This window comes from Toxotes jaculatrix, chromosome 15 (assembly GCF_017976425.1).
Source record: "Toxotes jaculatrix isolate fToxJac2 chromosome 15, fToxJac2.pri, whole genome shotgun sequence".
Taxonomy (NCBI): Eukaryota; Metazoa; Chordata; class Actinopteri; family Toxotidae; genus Toxotes; species Toxotes jaculatrix.
Genome location: NC_054408.1, coordinates 12,756,837 through 12,782,408, shown reverse-complemented (window position 1 = coordinate 12,782,408; position 25,572 = coordinate 12,756,837). Strand labels below are relative to the sequence as shown.

The 25,572-nt window shown below is 39.7% G+C and overlaps 1 protein-coding gene across 1 annotated transcript; it reads right to left on the bottom strand.

Moving 5' to 3' along the window:
* Positions 1 to 4,125: 4,125 nt before the first annotated feature.
* csrnp3 (cysteine-serine-rich nuclear protein 3) lies at positions 4,126 to 25,026 on the bottom strand. Its single transcript, XM_041056474.1, has 6 exons — positions 24,991 to 25,026; positions 24,060 to 24,100; positions 9,332 to 9,500; positions 6,132 to 6,391; positions 5,622 to 5,918; positions 4,126 to 5,419 (listed from the first exon to the last, which is right to left on the bottom strand). Exons 3-6 carry the CDS (start codon positions 9,492 to 9,494, stop codon positions 4,259 to 4,261), a joined length of 1,881 nt encoding a protein of 626 aa, XP_040912408.1. The 5' UTR covers positions 9,495 to 9,500; positions 24,060 to 24,100; positions 24,991 to 25,026; the 3' UTR covers positions 4,126 to 4,258.
* Between the last annotated feature and the right edge of the window lie 546 nt (positions 25,027 to 25,572).

Here is a 25,572-nt window from a genome sequence, read left to right as displayed (position 1 = left end):
AAAAAGTCAAAAAAATTTTTGACCTCAAAATGTCATAAAAAACGTCATAGTATAGTATGGCGTCAAAATCGGATAAAAAAAGTCAAAATTTTTTTTGACCTCAAAATGTCATAAAAAACGTCATAGTATAGCATGGCGTCAAAATCGGACAATAAAAGTCAACAATTTTTTTGATCTCAAAATGTCATAAAAACATCATAGTATAGTATGGCGTCAAAATCGGACAGAAAAAGTCAAAAAAATTTTTGACCTCAAAATGTCATAAAAAACGTCATAGCATATAGTATGGCGTCAAAATCGGACAAAAAAAGTCAAAAAATTTTTTGACCTCAAAATGTCATAAAAAACGTCATAGTATAGTATGGCGTTTTTTTCGGGCAAAAAAAGTCAAAAATTTTTTTGACCTCAAAATGTCATAAAAAACGTCATAGTATAGTATGGCGTTTTTTTCTGGCAAAAAAAGTCAAAATTTTTTTTGACCTCAAAATGTCATAAAAAACGTCATAGTATAGTAAGGCGTCAAAATCGGACAAAAAAAGTCAAAATTTTTTTTGACCTCAAAATGTCATAAAAAACGTCATAGTATAGTATGGCGTTTTTTTCGGGCAAAAAAAGTCAAAAAAATTTTTGACCTCAAAATGTCATAAAAAACGTCATAGTATAGTATGGCGTTTTTTTCGGGCAAAAAAAGTCAAAAATTTTTTTTGACCTCAAAATGTCATAAAAAACGTCATAGTATAGTATGGCGTTTTTTTCGGGCAAAAAAAGTCAAAATTTTTTTTGACCTCAAAATGTCATAAAAAACGTCATAGTATAGTATGGCGTTTTTTTCGGGCTAAAAAAGTCAAAATTTTTTTTGACCTCAAAATGTCATAAAAAACGTCATAGTATAGTATGGCGTTTTTTTCGGGCAAAAAAAGTCAAAATTTTTTTTGACCTCAAAATGTCATAAAAAACGTCATAGTATAGTATGGCGTTTTTTTCGGGCAAAAAAAGTCAAAATTTTTTTTGACCTCAAAATGTCATAAAAAACGTCATAGTATAGTATGGCGTTTTTTTCGGGCAAAAAAAGTCAAAATTTTTTTTGACCTCAAAATGTCATAAAAAACGTCATAGTACACTAAGGCGTCAAAATTGGCCAAAAAAAGTCAAAGTATAGTAAGGCGTCAAAATCGGCCAAAAAAAGTCAAAAATTTTTTTGATCTCAAAATGTCATAAAAAACGTCATAGTATAGTAAGGCGTCAAAATCGGCCAAAAAAAGTCAAAAATTTTTTTGATCTCAAAATGTCATAAAAAACGTCATAGTATAGTAAGGCGTCAAAATCGGCCAAAAAAAGTCAAATTTTTTTTTGACTTTTTTGTCATAAAAACGTCATAGTATAGTAAGGCGTCGAAATCGGCCAAAAAAAGTCAAAAATATTTTTTTGACCTCAAAATGTCACAAAAAACTTCATAGTATAGTAAGGTATCAAAATCGGCCAAAAAAAGTCAACCATTTTTTTGGGACTTTTTTGTCAATAAAAACGTCATAGTATAGTAAGGCATCAAAATCGGCCAAAAAAAGTCTGATCTTGTTTTCGCCTCAAAATGTCATAAAAATGGTCATAGTATAGTAAGGCGTCAAAATCGGCCGAAAAAGTCCGATTTTTCTTTTGCCTCAAAATGTCTTAAAAATGGTCATAGTATAGTAAGGCGTCAAAATCGGCCAAAAAAAGTTCGATTTTTTTTTCGCCTCAAAATGTCATAAAAAACGTCATAGTATAGTAAGGCTTCAAACTATGCCAAAAAAGTTGGTACTAGTGTTGGCACTAGTGTTGGTATTGTAAATGACTTTATGTTTGTCATTGGGTGAGCAACCGATTAAATTTGAGTGTTTGGAAACTGTTTGTTTTTTTCAGAGTGCTTTGGTATGAAGATGTGTTATTTTAAGCTGAATAAATTCAGTTGGGTAATACTGAGATCAGTTTTGTGTTATTTCCCCCCTGTGGTCTGCAGAGGGCGCTTTGCACTAAGAAAACACAAAACTCATTAAAAAGGTGGCATGTCAACCTCAATGCCATGGCATGATATTTACTTTTAAAAAAAGTACAGCAGGAGCATATAAGATCAAAAGAGCTATTTTAATTTAATGTTTTTCAAAATCGTGAAAAATGAAACAACTGAAAATGAGGTTGGCTCTATCTACACGTGGAAAAACCAAACACTGAAAAAATTTGTACCATTTTGTGCAAAACCTATGCATTTCACAGAATATGAAATAGAATTAAATAAATCAGGCACATGAAGCTTTACAACTCACAACCAGCATGAAACAAAAGACAATTTTAAGATAGTGAAGCAATTTACTCAATACAGACTTTTAGTAAACCACAATAAATACACATTTCAATATATCATTCATAATAATTACTGGAAAATTAAGTCAAATACAGGATTCTTAACTGGATGCTGTGTCATTGTATCTAGCCTTCACACACTGTATGCTTTGGCACAGTTAATCTATAGGCCATGTTTATGCCACTGATTGCCTGAAAACAGTCTGTACACTTCTTTTGTACCACTGAGGTGGCATGAGAGGTCCCAGCTACTAAACAGTCACACAGGATCACCAAAACTCCAGTACTGACCCTCGAAATTGTAAAGAATCTGCAGATATTTGCAAGCTTGGAAGAGGAACAAATACCTGTATTCATGCAGGAGCAAAGAGCTCAAGGTAGAGAATTTCAGCAACATATTATAGTTGTACTACCCACTAAATTATTGCAGCCCCCAAATTGTTGAGCAGTCATTTCAATTTCCTCTTTGTCAGTGATTTTATAAAGATGCAGTAAAAGGTTATTTACAGATTTTTGGTAAACAAATTTTTCATATCTGGCTGTTATTTTGCGATGGCTCATAGGACTCAGGAGTCTTGTTGTGTGGCTGTTTTTTAATGATATGAATCACGTTTGAGAATAAGCTTTGATTGTCAACCTTGAACATGTTTCCCCCATATACAATTATTAAAACTATGGCATATTTTTCATGAAACCAATGGTGCTTTAAGTCAGGCAAAAAGACAGTCAGTTAAAAGCACTTCACTAATGGTTTTCTCCAAAAGAGAAAGCCTGTTAAAAGCCCTCAAACTATTGCACTCAACATTTCAATAGAGCAAATCAACATCATTATTATTGTATCCACATAAATAAACATCTTAGTTATTAGATAGAGGAATGTAGCTTATACAGCATTCAGGACTGGTTACTGATGCTTTTCAAGTGAAGCCTATTATGCAAACTTAGTGATAAAGATCATGTTCTGTCGTCTTCTGACGAATCATAGAGCTTCCCATACTTTTGGAGATATGTCAAAGTGCTACTTTAGTAATATCCCTGCATCAGTGAAATGCTTCAAAGAATAAATCATCATATGTAGTGACAATTGCTACTCATGTTATTCTGAGAGTGAACACTAGGGGGAAAAAACATGTGAAGGGCCAAAGTTTTTCACCATTAAAGTAATTATCGGTTAAAACCCACTGCATGTCACTGGACCCCCACACATAAGTGCAAAAGGCTGTGAATTGATTTCGACATGTCTGGCATTTTATGCTATTGATGTTGTATTCCAAACTTACAAATAAAAATTCAGGCTTTTTCATGCTTTTCAAAACCATAGAAAAGCATATAATAGTGACAAAACAAAGAAGAGAAATATACATTATGTATTCAACACATTTTTTTTTATAAAACAATGGCAATTTTTTTTTCCTAAATGTCACTGAGATTCCCAAAACAGCATGCGCATTGTTATCAAAACATTTACAATATATAAGTATACACATAATTCAGAAACAATAAATAAACTGACGATAAACCTTTTTTTTTTGCACATTTGACACATACAGTAGACATAGAAAAGTTCCATCTACAGTACAATATCTGCTTAAAACTAGAACTTTACATCTGAAATTACTAGATACATTGCACAGCATGACATAACTGATGTTTTGATGTGTTTTTGATCTTTCCATTTTGCAGTTATGCACACACTGCAGTGGAGAAATCTTCAGGGATGAACAGTTCCTAAAAAAACAATTCCATCATGAAACTATGGCTTTATAGTTACAGATGAAAATGTGTTATGGTACCGTAAATTGCTTTGAAATTTAAGGTCAGATAATTCAAAAAGGCCATGATTATGTTCCCTTAAAATACCACTTGGTCAGGCTCAAGTAAAGATGCAGTAATGAAAGAACACTTCAGAAGGTGTGGCCCACTAAATGGCTGTGACCTCGGGGCAATGGTCTGGTAAAGGGAGGTTTTTAGTATTGTTCGCAAGTAAGGTCAGGTCAGGATGTCTATTAACACTGGTCTCTTGCTGCGGTTGCTCAGCTGCCATACATGAGCTGTGACTGCTGTAGGAACTCTGGGTGTTATTGTTCAGGTAGTTCTGGAACTGTGTCTGGTTCTGGTTTTCAGGCTGCTCCACAAACGTCGCTTTGGGCAACACCTTCTTCTCCTGATCAGGTGTGTAGCAGGTCAGAGGGGCAGCCGGAGCACCATTTGTCAGAGTGAAATGGTGATTAGCCGTGTATTGTTCTTCAGCCTGATTAGAGTAGTCTGTGTACTGCTCAGCAGTCATATTGAATGGTCCTTGGGCCACGCTGCCATTAGTCGTACTGACTGGATCTTGGAATGCTAAGGCTTCCCCATAGGGTTCACTGGGTTGGCTGGTTTGGCCATTGGAGACGGCACTGGCGCTCCCCAGCTGATAGTACTCAGGTGGAGAAGAGTTCATTAAATAAGCATTTCCATTCATGTGGCTGTCATGTGCCACGGAGCTATCGCTGTAGCACAGCACAGAGGACAACGGGACCACCTCTGTGTGAGACACTGGAGGGGCTGTCATATCGTCCTCAAAGTTTTCAGACTTCTCTTCATCCTCATCGTCGTCCTCCTCCTCATCCTCAGAGTCGCTGTTAGCTAAGCTCTGTGTGCTGGAGTCGGACAGTCCACTGCAAACACTGCTACTATCCTCCTCATCTTCCTCATCGTCTTCATTTTCCTCTTCTTCCTCCTCCTCCTCTTCCTCCTCCTCTTCATCTTCTTCATCCTCTTCCTCGTCGTCTAGCGGCTCCTCCATCTCATCGGCATTCTGTAGGTGCATGCTGGCTGCCTGTGGAATGGCGTCTGACAGAGAGTATTCCAACCTGTGCTGGGATTGAATGAGAGGGTTTCCACCTCCCAGGTCGTTAGTTTCACTACGGTAACCGTTGGTGGGGGACGCCTGCTGTTGCTCACGACTCTTCTCCAGTTCGAGCTTCATTATAGTGTGCAAGAAATGGGTCCGAACACGGATGGGATTGAACTCCACTCTCCCGGTTGAATTGCTGCAGCCCTCTTTTGTGCAACCACATGGAAATGACATACGGTCCACCTAAGGAAAAGATAACACTTACTGTGTAATTTATTTTATTTTGAACAGATGACCTATGTAGTGTGATATAGGCATAATTGAAGTACAAAAACCACAAAATAAAGTCATTTGTCCCCTGCACCTTCCCTTTTAATGTACAGTATGTTTTGCTGTTTACACAGAATAAAACATGGACTAAAAATATGTGTGTCAAGGGATTTACCTGGCACTTGATCCCTGCGATGCTGCAGGCACAGGTCTCTGGGTCACAGAAGACTCTGCAATCACAGCCGCAGTCCTCTCTGGACATCCGGATGGCCCGCAGTTCATGTTTCTCTTCCACGTCAATCTTCTTCACCCCAGAGGAGCGCAGCAGTGCCCGTCGCTTTTTAGTGGTAAGCGGCTGCAAGAAGAAGTACTCGTCCACCTCTGTGTTGTCAAGATCGATGTCATCGTCAGAAATGTCCTCTGCCGTGAGTGTGTTGGCCTCTTCAGACTCCACCGTGCCATTCTTAGTGAGCTGAAAACATGAAGGAATCACATTTCAAGTGATGGGAGCAAAGAGCTAAGCTCTTTGAGAAGACAAAAAGGTTTTTGAAAAAAAAAAGAATTCAAGTCTTTCACAGCAAAGCCATTTCTAATTCCTTACATATTTGATACTGATATCTATAGAATAATGCTCATAAAATCCTTTGTACAGAAAGAATAACTTTTCTCATCGTAAATCATTTACCTTGAGTTTGATTGAGTTGAGTTTCTCCTCCTTGAGGTGGTCTCTGAGCATGTCTCTGTGGATCCGCTCCTGCTCCAGGGCAAATTCACCCAGGGAGTACTGCCTGACCCAGCTGTGCCTGTTGGACATGCCCAGCGTGCTGCCTCCCTGGCTGGGCACGCTGGTGAAGCCCTGCCGTCGGCTGAAGTAATACACTGTCACATTCTCAAAATGCACCCTCCTCGTCCGCAGGCGCTTCTCCCTCTTCAGTATTGAGTCAGCTGCGAAGGAAAATGGCAAAAAGTGGTGTTACAAACGGTGATGTTAAAAAAAAGTGGTACACTGGGTGTGCTTGTCACCTTGGCTGTAAACTGTTTTTGACAATTCATTAATCCCATGTGGAAAGAATTACAGCTCCACACTGCAGATCACTGCGTCAAGAACTCTTCCAGCACAGCTGATGTTTTTTTATCATTTATACATCCTGTCATTTTGGAGTAGAACAGTTTTAGAGCCATGTAAAGCCTGTTAAGATAAGTGACATTTTCATGGCAAAATGTGGGACACAGACTTGCTGAGAGTATTGTCCTTAAATGCCTGAAATATGAGGAATTCTTTCATGCCCTCTTTACAACGCGCATCTTCATATCTTGAACTTAGAGCAGTTTTGTAGAGAGGGATTTCATCACATCTCTGTGCTTCTGCTTGGCATGCAAGTCCTCAGTGTGTCTTTTTAAGGAGAGCACTACAAGAGGGAGGGGCAGAGAGTAGGGCAACGGTGGAGCATAAATAATCCCCTGCCTGGCCCAGAGACGAAGAGTGTAGGTTCACAGAAGCTGTGTTCCCAGCATCCACCCCATATCAGACAGACAGGACAAACAGAAAACATCTGGTTCTAACAGCTCTCCACCCCACGCAAGAGGGACAGTTTGTTTCATTACAGATGTAGAGCTGTCAGACTGAGGGGTACAGAGCAGAGTTGTGTTTCATTATCTACAAAAAGAAATGCAAAACAGTTAACAGCTTGTTTTAGCTGTCAAAACAGTTAACAGATGTTAAGGTCTATGTAATCAGCTTTTTTTTTGGATGGATGGCTGTATTAAAGCTTATAAGAAAAAAAATAACATATCACAGATCTTTTTCACAGTTTTGCAAGCTATAATCAGCAAGTGTTCCTATACACTTTAAACACCCCCATACTCCAACCTGACTGTTTCTCAGATGCTCTAAAAAAAAAAAACCAAACACATTGCAGATGTTTTTCTTCCTCTCTCTAACACTGCAGCCTGGGATGTAGAGTAAAACCACTCAGGACTTAATTGCTTCATCTCACTGCCAAGACAGTCAATCACTGTACATGCACTTGTCACTTCACAGGAGTGCAGTCTCCACAGTGCACAGCTCCCTAGTTGCTGTTATATGACCTTCTCAAGCCCCCAGCTACCAGCAGCTGCAGCTGACACAGAGGCCAGCCTCTAAGAGATGCAGCACCCTACTTACGCCCCCCCCCCCCCCCCCCCCCCACAGGAAGGAGGTGCAGAGACACCCACCTGCATGTCATTCATAGGGACAAAAAAAAACCCCTGCATCATCAAAACAGTTTGATTTGTTTGAGTTTTGTTTTGACATTGTCTTTTAATATTAAAACTCAAATATAAAAACTTGTATCCAGTGCCAAATTGTGCACATACACAAAAACACACTCATGCTGTCCAAAGGTGACTCCTTTCTTTTGTTCTTTAAGTATCCCATTATTGAGATATTTTTTTTGCCAGCAAGCAAGCCTCTCAATGCTTTCACAATCCCCCGAAGGATTAATAAAGCTATATAATCTAGTTCACTCACATTCTTAGACATTAAGATTCACACAAGCACTTTGTTACTTATTAGAGATGACTTCAGTGTCCTTTTGAACCTGCAGAGGAGACATGTCTTTTGTGGTTGGTTTATCTTCAATTAAGAGCACAGTCTTTAATACAAAGTCAGTTCAAGCCAGAAATAACTGTGCACTCTCTCAGTAGCAGACCTCTATTGAAGCATTTGGACATTAAAAAGCCAAACTGCTAAGCTTCAAAGAATCTTGGTTGTAACCTTATCTTAGGAAACCATAAGTATTCTCCTCAAAACTGCCTTTGCAGAGCTGCACCTTCATTTTAGATTACTCACATCTTGGTCTTGTTAGTATTTTTTTTTTTATATTAGCTTCAACTGAGACAATTAATCAGGAGTCAATCTACAGAAAATGTATTGCCACAATTTTGATATTTGTCTGAGTTGCTTTCAAGAAAAGTGTTTTGGGTGGTTTCAGCTTCTTTAATGTGAAGGTTTGCTGCTTTCTTTGTTTTAAATTACTGTAAACTTCATATTTTCTGGTTTTGGACTATTGGTTGGACATAAAAAGACATGTGAAGATGTCACCTTACGGTTTAGGAAATTGTAAAAGGCATTTTTTACCACTACAATTTACAGACCAAACAGTTACTGGACTAGTTAATTGAATTATCGAGAAAAAAATAATCAGATTTATCAGTAATAACAGTGATAACAACTGTTAGTGCAGCCCTAGTCTTCACCCACCATGCATCAAACCTAATACTGAGTGTGCATGTGCAAGTGGGCTTTTCTTTGCTCATGCATAAACAAAAACAAAGCCCCCTCCCACTCCCTCCTCCTCAAAAAAGGGCTATTATCAAAATCAAAAATATGATTTGTATAGCAGATAATTAATTTCGACAATAATTGCGTGATCACCTGCTATGCTGTTCTTAGAGAGTGGTTCATTTACATGTACAGTGCCAGCAGTGTTGCACACACACACAGCTTGAGACTGCATCAGTTCATTCATCTGGCTGGGTCTGCACACTGATTCTGTTCCTAATGAGGGAGGCTGCCTGTGTACGCTTCCCCTTTATTACAGTACTGGACTCTTAGCATCACTCAGCTTCCTCCCCTCTCTAATGCACAGCCACGACTGTAAATTCATACTACACTCCCTTATCAGCAGACATGCAGATTTGTTTTCCTTGACCTGCATCTTGCACTGATTGTGAGCTACAAAATCAGGTTGACTCCCAGTGTCATTCCCAACTTGATTAAAAATCCCTTTCAGTGCTTTGGCTTTGTTTTCCTCGAGATGAAATGATGACATTAATCTTACCATCAATAGCACACGTTAGCCACACTGAGCACAATGCACGAATTTAAAAGACACAGCCACTCACAGGTGAAAGGGCCCGAGGCAGAGGGGTTGACACTGTCACTGCTATCCCCACTCTCACTGCAGGAGACCTCATCATCAGACTCCCGCAAGGAAGAGCATGGGGAGGAGGAGGCTTCCACCTCCTCAAATTTTCTCTTCAGTATTCCGCTCATGGCCCGCCGCATCCACACCTGAAACCGAAAGACAGTGGAAGGTTCACACATTATTTAATATCCAGTTTAGGGCCTTCATAATCCTCAGCACACTCAATTAGCAGTGAGACCCAGACTCCCCCCGCCCACACTCCCACCACCACCCTTCACACACCCACATATACTCCCACACATACACACAGACACACAATCTCTCCTGCCGCTATCCCAGCTCCCAGGCGTTCCCTGGGCGATTGATCACCTTGGCACAAAGGAGCTGAGATGGAAGGAGAAAGCTGCTAATTACACACTGTGTCTGCCTTACAGGAAGATCATTCCACCATCTTTGATTGAGAGGCTGGAGAGGAAAAAAAACATACTGGACCAACTTGTCTTGCACTGCTACTGGTCAGGTTGAAATTATTTACAATATTGCTATGAGATTGCTACGCCTAGAAAGCATAAAAATGATTAAACATCCAATGGTTTAAAATTCCTTACATGTTATGGGAAAAAAAACTATCTACAGTCTTTCTTTTTCTCCATAGAGGTGCAAACACATGCTGATGTTCATTTCTGTGTAGCTACTGAAGTGTGGCAGCAATCTTCACAACATGAGGTGATTTGTACCTATATCACACATCAGTCAGCACTGGTGGAGGAATAGGTGAAGCTTAATGAGTGCATAGTGAGTGATAACCTGTGCGTCTGTAACAATCTTCTGTTAGGTCAGATGCCTGCTACAGATAAAAAGGAATATGCAACTACAGTCATCAAAGAGCAGAGTAAAAAAATCTATACTGTGAAAGGCTATAATTTGCCCTGTAATCTGCTACAAATGCAGTCAATAATCATTTATCATAAAGCACTGTAAAAGTAATAGACAAAATGGAAAAATAAATAGTCCCCCGTTGACATTTTATTGTTAAAAAGTGATATAATAATATTATTTATTGTAGTGGTTTTGCGGTGAAATGGGTACAGCTGTATTATATCACAGTTCCTGATGAAGAAATTAGAAACTACCTTTGTGTCTCTGTGTAGGTGCAGCTAAATAGTTGGGGTTACAGCACCTCATACAGAGGCTGTTGTAACAGAAGTGTTACAGACCACTTCAGTGTCAATTGAGAGGGTCCATTAACTCTCTCTGACTGATGATGCAATTAGACGAATAAACAAGAGCAAGCTCATCAGTCAAATACACAAAAACTAATCACCACTACAGTGGAACTGGCACTAGTAATTTCTGCAGTGTAACTGTCACATTATTTTGATCACTGCTTTTTCCATTTTAATATCATCCTGCTGTCATTCTGAAGTGTGTAATGGGTTGTATTATTGCAGGACTTATTTCATGTTAATCACTAGCCTGAATATCAGACACCATTCTAAATGCAGTCCTTTAATGTATTTAATTGCAGAGCTTTGTGTTCCCTGTTTTTAACAACAGCAGCTGGAAGGCCACATCACATTTGAAAATAAACCCAGTAACAACACTGCTGCTGTAGCACAGCAAGGATTGCTATGACTGGCAGCTTTTCCCTCACTGCCTTCTCTCTTGGAAACTGGAATCAGTAAAGACAGCATGCATCTTCACCCAGTCCCACTCTGTCTATGTGCCAGAGCAGCTTGTGGGGGAGTTCCATTCACAGACAGCCACAGCGTTTCATCTGGGCTCTGCTATTGAGTCATTACAGATGCAAATGCTGCCTGAGAGACATGCTGCCTGAGAGAAAGAGGTGCAACCTAGAGAGGACTAGCACTGGCAGCAAGAGGGTCATTGTTCCCAGGAGGCTTTGCTTGTTCAGAGCGGTGGCATGGCACCACCAGCGTTTGGAGAACCTCCAGAGTCAACAGCTCTACCTACAACTAAGGAATGTGAGGCATCCTCCATCTGGGAGAAAGTGGAGGAGAGAGGAGCCAGTCAGGGTAGCCTCTTCAAAAAGAACTGATATTAATTTGAAAGTAAAATCATCTTTTAGGTTCTGTAAATCCAACAACTGAACCACCTAACAAGAAACCATCCATCTACTTTCTCTGCTGGATGATTATGACAAAATAATGCAAACTAATGAACTAGTTCTGAAATCTATTAAATTAGCCATGTGAGATTTAAAATGTTCATCAACATAAGATGCTAGTCTCACATCAAAACAGTCAAGAAACAGATTCAATTCAATTCACAATCCACTTCATTTGTTGCCAAACAAGAGTGGAAATTTCCAGCAGAAATGGCCAGGGTAATTTGAGTCCATTTCCTAGCAAGGGTCCTAATTAGATACCATTGTTGGAAAACCTATTCGTATGCTTAGCCCTCAGCTGATGCTGCACTGGGCTTTGATACCAAAAGTGGTTTCCATGGAGATTGTAATGTACTCTCACAACTAGTGCTTTACCATTTGACAGCGTTTCCAGTGTTACATACTGTGCATGAGTCTCATAGTAAAGCACTGATCTAAGCAAATGATGTTTATACATTTACCACTGTTCCTTTCTCAGATTAATGTATTACTAGTTCATTTTCATTTGTCATGACAGCAAGCAAGAGTTAAAAGTTAAAATCTTGAAACTGGACTTGTATGACATCATGAACCACAGAGCTGAGGGTATTCTAGGGTGAACCTCTTTCATCATGGCTATATATATATAAAAAAAAAAAAAAGATTGTTGCTCCTCTCCAACAGCTCTGTCTTTGTCTTCACTGTTGCCTTACCACTAATCATGGCTGGGCAGCGCACACTATGGTACAAGCAAGAATATCCCAGAGAAATAATGCAGCAAAAGCCAGCTTCCAAAGCCCCTCCCTGTGTTTGCCTCTCTGTGCACACACATCAGCTGTGGAAACCAACTCTTGTCCTTAATCGTCAGAGCTCACAGCACTGTGCCACACTTGCATTCTCAATGCAATTATTTTTTCCCCTTGTCATTCACAAGGTTCCCACAATCACAATAAAACGATGTGACAACACGAGGCTCAAAACACTCATCCCAAGTGATGACAACAACCCTATGGCATCTGGAGCAAGTCATGACACATCAGTCCTACAATGACCACATTACACTTCTGTGTGTGTGTGTGTGTGTCTGGCCCTCACAGGAACAACTGACCTGTATCCACTGGCAGACTGTCCCTCCTTTCACCTCTTCTCACAGCAGCACAGCCACACAATCATAAATGTGGCAATTCAAAAAAGGTGAAACATGATGAATGAAGAGGTTCCCATTTTGTTTCAGTGCACTGACTTGCAGCGACCCCTGAGCTCCACGGCCATGAGAAAAAAGGGTGCAGGAGTGTGAGAGAGACTTGTATTTTTCCAGCTCTGGCTGCACTGTCGGTACCATATGCTTTGCTGTTGCAAGATGACAGTCTTTCTCACTTTACCTCCCTCTCTGTCACTGTGTTCCTCTCTCTCTTTCTCTTTCTCTCTCTCTGTCTCTTTCTCTCTCTCTGTCTCTTTGGCCACACAAAGACTCATTAGCCGCAGCCGGCTGAAAGGCAGGAGCCTGACTGGAGTAGAGTGGAGCCGAGCAGAGGCAGCCTGTGAGATCACATGGGTGGGATGTCTGAGAGAGAGAGAGAGAGAGAGAGAGAGAGAGAGAGAGAGAGAGAGAGAGAGAGAGAGAGAGAGAGAGAGAGAGAGAGAGAGAGAGTCAGGCGTGCCTCTGTTCCTGCTGTCTGCAGATATTTTTACCAACATGAGCTGGGGAAGGGGAGGGGGACATGCAGGGGGGGAAGGAGGAGGCAGAGGTATGGTGGGATCAAATAGAGGGAGAAAGACAGAGTGTTAGAGAAATGCAGAGGGGGTATGAAAGATACAGGGAGGAGGGGATTCAGAGGGGAATAGTAAAGGGGAGGGGGAGAATGAGGAAGGGGAGGAGTGAGAGAGAGTGGGGAGGTAGAAAGGAGAATGACTGGGGCAAAGAAAAGGAAAAGGGGAAACATCTGATGCCAAGAACAACACAATAGAACCATCAAGAGAGCATAAAACTACAAAATAAAAGCCTAAATGACTTGTAAAGATGAAAAAAACATGTAATAAATCAAATTTAACAACAGAACATTACACACTGCTCACATAAAAATGTTAGCAAAAGTGGCAATTATCCAAAAAAGCAAAGCTTGGTGCAGAAAAGTTGCACAGGGACTTTGAACATATACCTGGAAGAGGTTGACAAGTAAATACCAGCACATACTACCTCATCCACAGGAAACAAGATTTGTCAGGACTGTAATACATGAACTTCCAACACTTCCTATGCCAGGAAGTTCTGCAGAAGACTTAGTGGGGCCTCAGCTTGTGCAGTCAAAGAGCCATGATATCATTCTAGCACTCTAGTTGAACCGTATGTCAACATTAAAGGCCCTGCACTTCCTCTTGTAGGACAGCTTTAAGCCTGGAGGCTTTTTTACAGCCAGGGCAGTATTACAGTCATTACAAACAAATGGCAATTTCTGAGCACAAACACAGCATACAGTGTCATAGGACAGAACTGGATTTTATATCTGGGAAAAATGTTACGAAATCCACTACAGACATAAGATGGCAAATGGTCAGTTAGCAACACTACTACAAAACATTCACTCAAAACCCCACATTTGCATTTTTATGGCTCTTAATTGGACATAATTTAAATCCCTCGTGGATTAGCTAGGCAGTTTATACAATGTCTTTTATTGACAGTTTTATGTGAAACGATTTGTGTCACTCAACCCTGCAATGTTCTGCATCCTCACCAGTGTCCTCGCTGAACCTCCTCCTCCTCCACCCCTCCCTGTTGTATCTTCCTCACACTGCTCACACCGCCTCTCTACTGGTACCATATAACATCATCGAGCCACAGTAAGACACTTCAGAAAGCAGCAGTAAGTTCAGTTGGTCATGTATCTCCAAAGATCATCATAGATTTCAGCTCTTTTAAAGCAAACATCACTATAGTATGAAGTCTCGCCACTTAGTATTTAAGGAATGGTTCTCTCTTGCTCTCCATGTCATTATTTTTACCTAGTTCTTAATGATGTCACACTATTGTCAGCTGCATTTCTACAAAAACTACATTGGTAAATTAAGCAGTAGTAATAGTAGTAATAGTAGTAGCAGCAGTAGTGGGGGTTTATATCCCTTTTAGCAGTGACTTTGCCATTGAAATGGCTCCTCTCAAATATGCAGTTTGCACACAGGGTGCCAGTGGAAGTTCACTGACTGTACTCTGACAGACTCTGCTGAGCACTCAAAGAATACAGTCAGCTATTATGGCTGAATCAGAAGGACCAAAGAACCAGCAAGCATAATAACACAACTGCAGCAGCAACAACATATACGCACTATACCCACAGGGGGGGGGCAACACAAAAACAGGAGCACCTGTTCAGTGTAATACAATCTGGTAGGTTAGCTTTTTATGAAAAATGCAATACCTGTAATTTATTTTGTCCACCTCTGTGCATATCTTTGACACAGCAACTAAGTTGAACATTATAGATTGACGAAGGCAGCGCTGCAGGGCTATTTAACTGATCTACAATAGACTACATTAAACTGCACTGTTGTCCTTGTGACTTGTGTCTAAAATCTAAAAATGATAGATTGTCTGTGTGTGTGTATGAGTGTAGAAGAGCCCGTAATCAAAATGAATCCCACTGTCATACTAATATGTGGGGAAATAAGCTTCAGTGATTTTTGCCTAGTGGTTCTATGGGGTCTAATTCTGGACTGCCTGACAGGGGAGTAAAGCATCTCTATCTTAGTAAAAGTAAAGTATCTTAAGTCACATCTGTATTCAAATGTGTACAATGGAAGTAAACAAATACCTTGTTTTCTGTCTTTTAAATAGTTTACCAATGCAGTGTTTCTTCTTAATATGAATATAAACAATTGGTGTCTTTGAAACATCAGTTTTAATACATCCTGATTTTCTCCCAGCTTTTAGCTTCAAAATTAAGTGCCTATGCTAAACCCTGGCTGCCATTCTAAACAAAGTATAATATTTCCAACCCAGAAAGTTAATAATAATTGTGACAAACCAATATTAACCCAGCAAGTATATTCTTTACAAAAGTCATGGAATAATTCTGTTAAAAGGGTATGAATTGAAGTGCATTTCATTTCTTGATACTGTATCTGTGTTCAGCTGTAAATCTCTACTTGGATAGATGAACCAACCTGACCTGAAATTCTGCTGTGTGCTTTTAGTAACAATTCCAATGAATTTGATCGTTACAGTACTGATGATAAATTTCATTGTGAAAACAGAAAGACTAAGGAGTGTGCGCCATGATAACACATTTTATGCAATATATTTATCTTTTTCTTTAAACCAGGTTGTTCTTCTGATCACTTCTTCCAGGACCTTTGATGAAATGTGTTATTAGACAGCCTCATCTGCATTCCTTTAATGATTCATACATGAGCATCACACGTATATATGCTGCTCTATTACATAAAAATGCAAAACATAAGCTGGAGAGACAGCATTTGCTACACCATTGCACCAGATGATGGTGACCTATATTTGCTCCGACTTTCAAGACTTTTGTTTTTTTCAGAGAGGGAAATTTACAAACAGCAGGCAAAAATAACAAAAGAGAAAGGTGTAGAATATAGCATTATTTGTGTAGCCATACCGCAATTGAGGTCATATGCAAAAGACCTGCACAATTCCCACTGTAACAGATGAAAGGTAATTTTTGAATATGTTTTTAATGACATCTCCAACACAGTGCTAATGTTTAAGACAAATAACAAAAACAGAGGAGTGCTTGTATTAACCTTATTCTCAGAGCAGACTGTAAAAATTTTGTTTTGAAAAATACTGAAAACTTTCCTGCAAGTAACTATTTCCAGGGTCCTTTACTTGACACAGGACCTTCGTGTGTGGAGTCAAAATGTAAAGGGTAAAAACCATATTTATAGAAAACCCTTCACAGATCTAACCAGAAATCTGACTCTGAACCGTCTGGCTTCACAACAGCAAATCAGCAACTGTTTAGCCATGAATCACAACCTTTAGTGGTAAAGACTCGAGTCAACCAAGGATGAATCATTGCACCCACCCTGTTTATCACCTTCATAACAGCCATTTTCCCTCTCAACGCCCAACACAGCTATCTCACAGTATGTTCAAATGCCATGCAGAACAGATGGCAGGAGGTTCTTTAACCTATATAGGTTTGAGACCAGGGTCTGCGGGTCTCTATCAGGTCTCCATTAGCAGTATATTAGAGGTGCAGTATAGAGATCATAATGCCATCTGATGTTATTCAGAGAAAGTTTAGCAGTGCGTCCTCTGTGCATTTCCAAAAGGCATAAAAGATACGTGGACAGGTTACAAACAGTGAGTAAGACATAAGTTTGCCAGCACAGGCAGCTTGTCTCTCCTCCAAAGCTGATACTGACACAGAAATACATCACCTCAGCTATGCATGTAGGCCTTTGCCAAATTCAGTTGCCTCCTCTCCTGTGTGGTGCAGAGGCCTTGACCACTTGCAGTACCAACATCCAAGAGCCTTGCAAACTTAATACCAGAGTTACCTCCTGAAAATCATGGACTGGGCCCCACATCCACAAATGTTAGCATGCAAGAGGGAACAAATATTGACTGGATTTCTTCCACCATCATCACACACCAACTCAGGCAGACTTGCTATTCTGTTAGAATGTCTGACTCATGTTAAATAAAATACAGCACTCTCATCTACATACTGGCAAGCAGACTCCTAGATAGACTCCTAGATAGACTGGTACAAGGAAAAAAAGTTTCACATCAACATCAACAAACAGAAAGACAGATCTTTGTTGTGCAGAGGAGTTCATGGAGGAGCCACACTCCATGATAAATATTTCCAACAGGTAGCACAAGACAAAGGAGAGGCTTCCAACAATGAAAGCTGATCCATGTTTGATTACCATCACTGTGCCCTCACTGCAGTAAAATCTGTGATCCCAGAAATAGAAATAACCATTGTGTTGTGATCCTGTGCAGCTGTTTTGTATGAGCAAGGTACATTTTAGTGGAATGCGTTTGTCCCACAACACCTACAAATGCTTTCCTAGGGTTAGGAAAAGATCATGATCATGGCTAGCTCTGCAGCTTTGAGCCTCTTTTAGCTCATTATCTTGGAGTTACTACATGCTGCCCCACTCAATCCTATGAAAGTAGCTCACTGGGAATTTAAGCGGAAAAGTTTTTTAGGCTTCTGTGGGCTTCCATGCTTTTGGGCCCACAAAGTTTGCATGTTAAAGATTTCCCCTGTATGAGCAAGCTGACTCCCTGCACACATCAATGGCATGAAATAGCCTAATGTGTTGATACGGCTCTCATAGAGTTAGTAGATTACTTTAGTTTGATGCCATGTTTTTCTGTGTCTGCACATTGTGTATTAAGCAAAATGTTTGCTAACACGTTAAAAGTAATTACTCCATTAGCCAATAGCATGTAATAACTGTGCTTCTGAGTTTGCTCTGGAGTATTTCTGCACCCTTTTGGTTTAACTTTAAATATTACATATAGCAAAACTAACATCCAGTGTGCTCAAAGTCAGAATCAAGCACACTGTACATGGTTACCCATGCTGAGCTATTTAAACATCCCATCTGCTTTGGTATGTAAAGTTGCAGGTGAATATAAATCACTAATTAGTTACATAGTTACATATGTATGCACTGATTATTTGCATATAAATATAATTTCAGGAGACACATTTCCTCCAAGAGGACTATCTGACTCAACTTTGAAAAACTGCCAAATGTGTATGTGTGTGTGTGTGTGGGGGGGGGGGGGGGGGGGGGGGGGGGTTGATATAGATTGTAGGCAAATGTGCTTTCCTGTTCTGTATCTGTGCCTGCCAAATGCCTATGCTATTCAATATGGCCGGTCGCATCACAGACTACAGTGATGAAGAACACATTTATACATCCCAGATGGCTTGGCAGATCTTTTTATTAGTTCTTTCTTTTGATTTCTATTTTTTTTTTAATTTGAGAAACATTTTTTCACAGCAGTAGACTTTGTCTGAATGGCTAAGGGTGCATTCCAGTGGAACCAACTGATGGGATCACAGAGCAAGGAGAAACCCTGAAGCCACAAAAGATCCTGGGCCATGCAGCCAGTCTGAGGTTGTATTCGAGCTCATCCATCACTGGTGTCACACTAAGCCATAAACGGCAACCTTGAAAGAGAGAGAGAAAGCTGGGCAGAGAGTGAGAGATAAATAAACAGATAGAGGGAGAGAAAGAGAGGCTAGGTCTCAGCTGGACTCCCCTGAGGAGAGGCTGCGGCCTGGATGATTATACAGCTACAGATGATGTCAGTGGAGGATCCCTGCCACAGAGAGAACACAAACACACTGCTCACACATTCATTGACACTGCTTTGTAGAAGGGGTGAGACACATTCCTAAATTATACATGAAAAGGCCGCAGTACAATGTGTTTTGCGAGAGGTCAGGGGCCATTTGCCTTAATCAGTATGTGCGACCATCATGTTCAGGAATAACACAGTAAACACAGTCATTTGCATCCTGTCCTTGGAGAACACATAAGGACCACACAGCCAACATAAATTAATGCAATGGATGGTCACAATCAAAGGGTAATAGCTTGTTTATAAAAACCTAACAGGAAAAAATAGTGTAATATAAAAAGGGAGCAGCAAAAAAACTCTCTTAGATCATTTGGTTATTTAAAAAAAACCCATGCGGAATTGCTACAATTTAGCTACAGCATGTTGTACCTAAAGCTCATTTACTTACTACACAGTTTGCAACTGGCCTGTTATTACTCACATTAAGTACAGAGAAGTGAGAAAAACACCTGACAATTTGTTCAGTGACAGTGACAATAAACATTTGCTCAGGCTGTTTTTCATCCGTGTTGCAATAAAGGTCAGATGGCCGAATTATGCAAATAAATAATATTAATTGTCAAATACGGTCATCTTCACTCTCCATCAGCTTTGAAAGAATTACAAATGCTCAGGGAAAAAACATTCTCCAATTAAACACAAAGGAATCCATTTAAGGAAATGTAGCGACATCTACAGATTTATGCAAATGAGACTTCACATGCGCTCTGTACATTTGTTAACTTGCACTTGCCTGAGGCTGCAGACAGATCTGCTCCACACACATGAAAGGGGGGGAGTAGGAAAGAGTGAGGGGGGGGGGGGGGGGGGGGGGGGGGGGGGGGTGGAGCCCACTGCTCAGCACTCAGCACACGGAGGAGCTGCAGCCTGGTGATGCCTGCTGCAGCCTCCATCCTGCAGCTACAATACAGCCGAGTGCTGGGAATCATTGATCTGTTCTTCCTCCTCACAGAACAATAGAGGAAGCATGGCTCCTTATTAACTACGTGGGTCCAGAGGAAAGGGGGTCCACTGCTCCAACATATCTAGCTACACCTATTTCTTTGTAATATTTTGCGAAAGCATACAAGTATTATATACTAAGTATAAATATATATATATATATATAAGTATTTTTAGTCACTAGTGCACCACTATGTTGTGATAAATGGGAATATTTTGGGCATGATTTTGAGAGCTTGTGAACTTATCTGATTCCTGACATGATTCTCTGTGTGTGTTTTTTTTTAATCTTCCACAACAAACAGCATTAGAAATATTTTAATGAAACAGAGTTACATTCTTAAAGTGCAAAAGACATTTCATCCAGCATCTCAACTGTCTTTGCTGGTACATGCAGTGATCAAAATACAGCGTAGCAGACAAATAAGAACGAACAAGCTCCACATTCAGACTAATGTTTTGATTTGCTGTAATTCAAGTCACACAGTGCGGACGCATAATCAGGTACTCTCACCCTCATGTCAATCACAATGCTCACTTAAATTATTCATGGCTCTATATTTTATTTATGACTTTATTTTCCCATGCCACCTGAAAGTTCGCAAAAGCCAGTTTGCTGGCAGAAACAGAGCTGCCAAAACATTTCATAGAGACAGGGCTGCTTTCATCTCTAACACAGGCTGGGAAAGCTGTGGGATGTGGGGTTCATATTCTCAGACAAGCCTTATCATTTATATATAGCCAGTATCGTGTAGAGATCTTGAATCATTTTTTATATGCAAAACATTCGCACTGTCATCTGAGAAAATTCGTGAAGTAGGCCAGCTCTGCATGTGATTGCAGTATATGGTGAATTAGAGTGATAGGAAAACCGAAGTGACACAAAATACTTCCTGTGAAAAATCAATGTGAATGTTGTTAAGGGTGCACACCTAATGAAGGAAGTGTTATTCAAGGTGTTATGTTGGTTAGGATTCTATTAAAATCTTTTTATGTTTACATGATTCTCATAAAAGGCCACTTAAAGTATGAATATGAGACATTTATCTGAATAAATGTCTCATATTCATACTTTGTAATTTAAAATATACATGATGAACTGTGAGATGTTTAACTAAGACTGTAAATCCAATGTGTGAAATAAGAGATACTTTATAAATTTTCTTTATATTTGTGATGGGCAGGTACGTTTCTACCTTACCCTGTGCCATTTCTATTTTACTGTTTGTAACAACAATGCAAATATACACTATAAAACGTTTAGAGTGCCAGTTGTTTCTGCTTCTCATTTAGAATGCTGTTGTGATGTTGCAAAATTACATTGGGAAAACAAGCAATGGTGTTTAATTTAAGAGCGTGTTTTTTAATTTCTTTTTCAAGACCTATCATTCTTCTCCTTCTTTTTATGTGGCTTTTTGTTGATTAGATGTCTATGTCTATGGGAGATTTAAAACATCTGTATACTTATCACCGCTGCACAATATTTATTATCTAAGGTTTTGGTCACAAAGACCTTCATCAGTATGTGACATGTTATGAACATGTAATTTTTGGCTGTAAAAGATTATAAAAATAAACTCAAACTCGACAACATTAAATTGTCCTAACTAAAAAAGCAACAATCAAATCAAAGAAACCCGAATTTAAAATTTGAAAGAAAATATCCTTAAGTGTTATTTATTAAGAGTTTAACAGTTTAAAAAAAATGCTGCTAATGCTTCATAGGACTGTCTGGGTGTGTATATTTATTATATTTAAGTTGGACCCTGTGACCAGCATTCTTAGTTTTAGTGAACAAAAGCTTTCATTAGTTTAAGTCAGTGGCTCACAATATTAATTGTGACATTAAAATTGAAATTTATAATCTGTACTGATTGGACAATAGCAGAATAAAACAAATAATTGCAGAATTACTTCATTTTGATGGCTGTGTAAATCATTTATGTAGTGGCTTACCTTGCACTGACAATTAAAACTCATTGAGACAGGAAATATGTCTTTTTTTCCCCCTTAACACTTAATTAGCTGGCAACAGACAAAAGATTCCAAATAGGTGTCATGGCAACATCTCAAGAGAGCACAATCCTGAACCGTGAGAGCCCAGAGCTCAGCCAGGAAGAAACCAAAGACACAAAAAGAGTCACATCAAAAGCTTCTAAATTGGAAGCACGAACCCGCTGAAATACACAAAGCTGCTCTGTAATATAAAAGGTTGATATTAGTAGGACTGTAGTGTGATTCATTGATACTGCGATTTTAATGCAGTGTTTGGGAAAAGAAACATCAATTAAAGCATGTACAGTGACAGTTCATGAAAAAAAAACACGTTAAATTTGGAACGTGGAGTGTAAAATTACTGAGTGTGCCAAATGCTGTTTTACAGAGGGTAAAACGTGTATAACGCATTAAGAAGACGGTCCATATAATACCAGAGAACACTGCCAGTGTATACAGAAATATACAGCCCCGTTGCCTTTACTTGCAGGTTAGCCCGTTGTTTTATCCTAATTAACCTGAAAAATCCAAAATCCACTTGAAAGCTACGTTTTCATATAACACTAGAAATGGACCATCAGTGGAAAATTTAATAATAATTTAATATCAGGAACATATGAACACACCTAATATATCACATTTCTCCATGGTAACTGGGGCAAAAGTAGGTGTGCCTTTAAATCGTGAATGAGCTGTATCAACATATTTCTTTGTGTATGAGCAATTCCTTTCTTTCGTATAACATAATTCTTAAGGTTGTATTTTACATGGATTCTTGTAGACTGTTTAGAGCAGAAGGGTGGAAATATTCAGTGCACTATATTGACACCTGGGGGTTCTTTTTTGTGTATAACTTCAAAAATACAAATCACATATATTTGTAAAAGACAGTCCATAATGTTAGATCCATCTCACCCTATCCAAGTAGGAAGGCACCAAGCAAGGTGTTAAACAACTCAATGGACCTGCAACAGCACAATAACAATTATCACTATTGCAGACTGTTTTATGACTTTTTTGACAAACCCATAATGTAAAAAACAAACCAGCTACTACTCTTCACATCAATTTACAATCTGACATTTAACCAAACTCAGAATATCAGCCTGAATCTCCAGGTCAAGCCTTTAAAGCCCATGAATTCATGTTGTTCCCACACAGAAGAAAACAAAATTGATTTAGCCGTGCATTTGAACCTCTGCGTCCAGACATTTCACCCACACCAGCCTCCTGCAGAGAAACTCTTCTTAGTGCTGTTAAGCCATAACACCTTTCCTGCGAATCTTTAATGGACTGCATTTACTGTTATCAAGCTTTAGCCATCTGTGCTACAGTATGTAATAGCAGCATGGCTGAATCCCTTATTCAAATAAGCGAGCTTAATGATGCAGCTTTTTACAAGTAAATACATCTACTTAATGTTTCAATGTCCTTTAACTCAGTGCCACATGTACTAATTAAATTCTGCTCCTCTGAGAACTGGGTGCTGATAGACGGAGGAAACAGATGGATTGAGGAGGAAAAACACACAGTCACAAGAACAGAGGCCCCCACTCCCCCAAACACACACACACACACACACATACACATTGCCCCCTATCCCCCTCACCTTTCAGATCTCAATCACAAAGATGGAAATGGTTGTGTGACTGCACGTGCATGGTCGCATGTTTGAGCACATGCTGGTGCACAACGATGGACTGTTGGTGCTGCCTTTTTTTCTGACAAAAGATGCTGGAGGAGGAACAATGAAGAAGGCATGGAAGGATAATGATGTTGCCATATTCAAGCCTGATATGTAAAAAAAAAAACCCATTCAGTTCACATAAGAATTTTATGGTTGTATCTTTTGACTACATTGATGTAAATGTATTCACACAGAATATTAAAAAAACTCAGCTCTCTGTCTTTACTGCCTTAAAAGCAGGTTGAGGTCTGTGATTTTCCCCATTTTTGTAGTACTGGTGGTTGATTTACAGACTAAAAAAGAAATAAATATCAAGCATAAAATACAACATACTCTAGAAAGAATATGCCCCCTTTTCATCATTGTGATATCAGAGGCATCTATCTAGTATAATCCAGTGAGAATAGCGCAGCTGTCTGTATTGACTAAACACTGTTGTCTGCATCAACATCACATCATATCTTGTTATCAGAGGGTCTTTTGTGGCAGCGTAGCAACAGTTGTGCGAGCTTTGCGAACACCATCTCTCTCGCAGGCATGAATTCAATATGTTAATGTGTTGTGAAGACTGGTAGCATTATGTTACAGACAGCAAGCAGAAGACGTGGTCTTACCTTTAGCTAAATATATTACACTGCAGCGTCCTGCTTCTGTTCTGTGAAGGATAGAGAAATATTAATGATTATTTATTTATGCAACCAATGTTATAGTAACTGAGAGGAACGACAACTATATCAGTTCTGGAGTCACAAGAGATTATGCAAGAAGTGGCTTAGAGGAATTCTGTTTTATGCTGTGTTGGTTGTACCACCTGATTCAAGGTGCCATAACAAGATGCACACAGATTTTGTCAAGGAAACTTTGCAATGTCAGCACTGAGATATGGATGATTGACAGAGCTTTGTCTAAATGTCTTTGTGAGCCTCTCTTTTCTTTTGTAACTTATATGAGGGGGGGGGGGGGTCCTCTGCCTATTCTGCAGGAGGCTCCGCAGGAAACCTTCTCCCAGTGGTCTGCATGAGAGGCCCTCAGCCAGTTGGCCATAGACCACTGAACAGCCTGTATGACACACATATGTGCCCTCAAAAACAATACTCAAAGGCACAGGAGCTCTAACATACATGTTCCCTGTGGTTCTGAGTCTATTTCATACATGCATACATATAGAGTAGTGAACCTTTTGTGCACCAAGTATTTGAGCAAAAACATGGTCAGTGGTTTAGGTGGAACAAAGAAAAGTTGATCTTGAAGTCTTGGTATGATTCTCCAGTTTTAAGGACCATATAGTTTTTTTTAGCAAATGTCCAAAACATAGTGACTACTAAGGTGTGATGCCCAGAGGTGTGAGAAAAATGGACCATTCAGGGATGCGTCCCAACATACTGAGATAAGGAAACAGGCAGGTAAATATATAAAAGGTCCAAGTTTTTTATACAACAGAGAGAAAACACATGACAAACAGAGGTAACAGGACTATATTTTCCCATCTAATCCACGTGCATGTGTTAAAATACAGGCCTATCACCAAAAACTGATCATACTCACCATTCATTTCGCTACTATCCTCAGTATCCAAGCCAGTCAATGACGCCCCTCTCTCATTGGACTTCACAATCTCTCCCTAAACCATGACACGGTTTTTCCTCTGCGGAAATCCTCCACCGATGCGAGACCATTAAAAACCGGTACCGGATTCCCGAAGAGTACTAGACCAACCGGCACAATTGTCGCACATAACAGTGCTTTAACAAGCACCCCTTCCGGCTGCTCAGGGAACAATGGTGCAGCATTAGACTGACAGCTTCACGGACAACGTGACTTACTCTGTCCAATCATGCTTTTATAAACCAGGAATCAGCCGCAGAGCGCTGCTGCCTGCCCACTGTGGCTTCAACGCAAATCCCTCTGTATCATCATGTGCTGTGACTCTGGCCAAAGAAGGAGCGTTTAAAAATATTTCTGCAGAGATTTATATTTCTTAATAGGAAACGATTTATTTACAGAAACCCAATTACACGTTTGTAAGTGAAGATTCCTTGTCATTAGGGTGAGAGGATATCTAAAAGTAAGTCACAGGCTGGATCTGCTGTTTCGTTCCTGACTGAGACCACATTTAAACAGAAAATC

Bases quoted from the DNA above. Each gene is read 5' to 3' on its own strand.
- csrnp3 (XM_041056474.1), bottom strand. From the start codon at position 9,494: ATGCGGCGGGCCATGAGCGGAATACTGAAGAGAAAATTTGAGGAGGTG. The intron at 6,392-9,331 runs GTGAGTGGCTGT...TTTCCTTCGCAG, and splicing joins TGCCTCGGGCCCTTTCACCT to CTGACTCAATACTGAAGAGG. The intron at 5,420-5,621 runs GTAAATCCCTTG...TCTTTTCCTTAG, and splicing joins TCGCAGGGATCAAGTGCCAG to GTGGACCGTATGTCATTTCC.